At 34.3% G+C, this 3,860-nt stretch overlaps 1 protein-coding gene across 1 annotated transcript; it reads left to right on the plus strand.

Annotated features, from left to right (window-relative positions):
* Positions 1-1,966: 1,966 nt before the first annotated feature.
* On the plus strand, positions 1,967-3,860 carry LOC141721781 (cyclin-D3-3-like). The gene is made up of 4 exons (XM_074524891.1): positions 1,967-2,591; positions 2,680-2,881; positions 2,965-3,095; positions 3,258-3,860. The coding sequence occupies exons 1-4, from the start codon at positions 2,157-2,159 to the stop codon at positions 3,552-3,554; spliced, it is 1,065 nt and encodes a 354-aa protein (XP_074380992.1). The 5' UTR covers positions 1,967-2,156; the 3' UTR covers positions 3,555-3,860.

The raw sequence follows: 3,860 nt of genomic DNA on the forward strand, positions 1-3,860 counted from the left end.
CTTGTCCATTTCCATGCATATATCTCTATCTCTCCCTATTTTTTCTTTTTCTTTTTATACTTTATTTTTATTTTTTACTTTTTCTGGACAACAAGTCAGCCAGCCTTCTGTAGTGCAAGCTGTCATGCTATATATTGAATATTTAAAAAATAAAATTTATTTATTTGTATGATTTGGCAAATGTAGGTACAGTCAGGGGTGTACGCGGTTAGGTTTGGTGTAATTGGGAGGTTAAAATCACACCAAACCACATATAACGGTTTTCTTAAATCTCCAACCTCAGTCGCATTTGCGGTTGCAGTTAATCGCGACTTTTTGAACCGCGCGGTTGCGGTTGGTGCGGATCGACTTGCGCTTCAACCATCGACTTAAACGGTAAATGACAAATAAAAATATTTCATTATAATTATACTTATCAAATTTTAGAAATTTGTAAAAATAAAATGTACTACAAGAGTACAAGTGGCTACTGCAAATTATATATGGTTGTTTTTACGTTTGATGATATATATTATATCCCAAAGCCCCAGACTCTTTATCTTTTAATTCTTATATATGGTTGTTTCGGCGTTTAATGATATATATTATAAATTATATATTATATTATATATAAGCGGTTTGCGATTGCGGTTCGGTTTTCGCAATTATTTAAAAATCAAATTCGCAGTCAATTCACAAATATGCGGTTCCTGTAATTTCAATTTGTATTTAATCTAATGCGATTCGATTACGAGCGGTGCGAGCGATTTATACGATTGAGTGAATTACATGTACAGTTCCGGGTAGAGCACATATAAATACTCTTGACCGGAGCAAGTAACGGATCCTAGCAATATATAACGTTAGTTGTATAAATATCACGTGTCAAGCATGAAGCTCCCCCCTTCTGCATAATTTATACACTATGTGCTTGTATACAGGGAGGATCTAGCAAGAGATCCGTAAAATTAAATTTTATTTTATAATTAAATATTTTAAAATATGTGAAAATTTTTATTTTTAAATTATTAATTCAAATGATTTTTTATGCATGTCTATATTATTTTTACAATTATATAAATTTTTATAAATATAACATTATATATATGTGTGTGTGTCTGTGTGTGCACATACACACAATAAATTTAATATAATAAATTTTAAACTATATAAATATTTAAATATAATATATTTATTCAGATTTAGATATTATCGGATATGAATATGCCTATATCTGTATCCGTATCTTCGTATCCGTATCAGCAATAGCCTGATTCGAATACGGATAATATCCGCTTTATTTCGGATACGGATAATATCCACTTTATTTCAAATATGAATGTGGATATTTCGAATTTTTTTTAACCGCCCTAGTTCGAATCAACTGAATACAAAAGGAAAATAACCGGTCCGCAAGGGTTAACTCGGTTGGTTAAAAAAGGGATAATTATCCTCTTGGTCACATGTTCGAATCTCACAGGAGGATTTATGATTATGCCTTCTGAGTCAGAGCATGACGCTTAAGTGCGGTTTATTTTAGTTCACGTAATTTGCAGACTATTGCGTGAGCCTGTGTGGTTTACCTGGTTCACACCCGAATGATAGCGGCTGCGGATTCTCCACGATAAAAAAATAATAAACAAAATGATATTGTACCGATTGCGGGTTCTCTACAATAAATAAAAAGAAAAATAAACAAAGCCATATTTTTGTACCGGAGAGATACAATCTCAATCATATACTATATCAAGAGTACGTGATAAAAAATAATAATAAGGAGTTTTCTCTCTAAAATAAAATTTATTATCTAACCGAAAGTTACACGTATTATTCACATTCAGGTAAAATGATCTAAATTTTGACATTCGCACGTAGAATACTTGTGCAAACTTTATTAGCACACATAATAGTATAATACTGATGCCCATACTACAGTACATATTTACATGTACATACCCAGATACATACAATGTAGAACTATATAAACCAAGATTCAGCTACTTCACACTCCCCCAGTCTCCTCTACCTCCCCACACCACCTCACTAACCAAAACTTTCACCAGAAAATCTCATAACCTTCATTTTATCTTACCTTAAGTTATCTTAAACTCATTAACAAACTACACATTACACTATGAAATGAACTCACTCTTCAAACCTCTTCTTCCAAGAAGAAGATGTCTTCCACCACCCCATTTCACCTAGACTCTTTGTACTGTAAAGAACCACATTTCGATGAGGACATTTATCAAACACTTGGTGAGCATGAACCATTTCTTGAACTGAATGACCATTTTGATGGAGAAAATGAAGATGGGCTAGCTTCATTGTTCTTGAAAGAGGATAAGAACGATGTTTGTGACGATCTTATGGACACCCTAATTTTAGTTGAGGCTCGCCGAGACGCGGTGGAGTGGATGCTAAGAGTGGTGGGGTTTTACTCTTTTTCATCACTCACTGCTGTTCTTGCAGTCAACTATTTTGATAGGTTTGTGAAGAGATTTGAGTTTAACAGAGATAAAGTGTGGATGGTTCAGCTTGTTTCTGTTACTTGTTTGTCACTTGCTGCTAAAATGGAAGAAGTTGATGTTCCACTACTGTTGGATTTTCAGGTGAGACACTTTTTTACCTTTAATGCACACCACCTGTTTGATGAAATGTGTGAATGAAAATTGATGTTTATTTTTTGTGGGTGTGTAGGTGGAAGAACCAGCGTATATGTTTGAAGCTAAAACTATTCAAAGAATGGAGATTTTAGTGTTGTCAACTCTTGAGTGGAAGATGAATCCTGTGACACCACTTTCATTTCTTGATTGTATTACAAGCAGGCTTGGTTTGAAAAGCTACACTGCTTGGGAGTTTCACAAGAACTGTGAAAGTCTTCTCCTTTCCATCATTGCTGGTAAGATTGAGATAAATCTTGAAAAACCCATATTTTTTTTGTGAAAAGTGAAAATATTGTTACTGATTTATATATGGTTGTAGATTGTAGGTTCATGTGTTATCTTCCTTCTGTGATAGCAACTGCTACAATGCTGCTTGTGATTAGAAATGTCGAGCCCTGTAATGGAATAGATTACCAAACCGAGCTTTTGGGAATTCTCGGGATCGATAAGGTAACTATCTTTCTTTTGGTTTTCACAAGTAAATTGCATTGTTTGATATTAGATTGTTTAGTGACATGGATTTATTTCTTAATAATTAGTAGTAAATTAGTTAATTGCATTGTTTGGAATTAGACTGTTTAGTGACTTGGTTCATTTATATTCTTGAATTAGTGTAAATTGCAAGATTGCTGCAAACTAGTCCAGGAGCTAGTATCAGAAGGATATGGTAGCAGTCCTAATAAACGCAAGTTTGGTTCTTTGCCGGGGAGTCCTAGAGGGGTAATGGATCTGTGTTTTAGCTCGGATACCTCAAACGATTCGTGGCCGGTGACCACATCTACACCGACCTCTGTATCATCCTCACCGGAGCCAGCCTCGAAGAAGAGAAAGGCCCAGGATCAGGATCAGAATCAGGATCAGCCGAGTTTTGACAATGCAGCTTCAGATAACCTTAGCATTCCTTTTTAAAGAGAGGAGTCTTGTATTTTATGATGGTCCAGTTTAGTTTTATAGTATGGTTAATAACAATGATATGTTCTTTCTTTCATATGAAAGTTAAATTGCCTACCATCTTTGTATCAAAATCCATCACTATGCAAAGCTCTGGAGATTTGAGTATGATGAAGATATGAAGATATGGTTGGCATTTTATCAAGAAAGGGAAATAAAGAACATGAAGATAGCCAGAGGACCAGAGCATTTTAGTATCAAGTTACATTTCATTTCTCCTTGTAAAACCCCTATAATGTCAATAAAAAATTCCTTTATTCTCAA

This window comes from Apium graveolens, chromosome 4, assembly GCF_009905375.1.
Source record: "Apium graveolens cultivar Ventura chromosome 4, ASM990537v1, whole genome shotgun sequence".
Lineage (NCBI taxonomy): Eukaryota > Viridiplantae > Streptophyta > Magnoliopsida > Apiales > Apiaceae > Apium > Apium graveolens.

Bases quoted from the DNA above. Each gene is read 5' to 3' on its own strand.
- LOC141721781 (XM_074524891.1), top strand. From the start codon at position 2,157: ATGTCTTCCACCACCCCATTTCACCTAGACTCTTTGTACTGTAAAGAA. The intron at 2,592-2,679 runs GTGAGACACTTT...GTGGGTGTGTAG, and splicing joins CACTACTGTTGGATTTTCAG to GTGGAAGAACCAGCGTATAT. The intron at 3,096-3,257 runs GTAACTATCTTT...TTCTTGAATTAG, and splicing joins GAATTCTCGGGATCGATAAG to TGTAAATTGCAAGATTGCTG.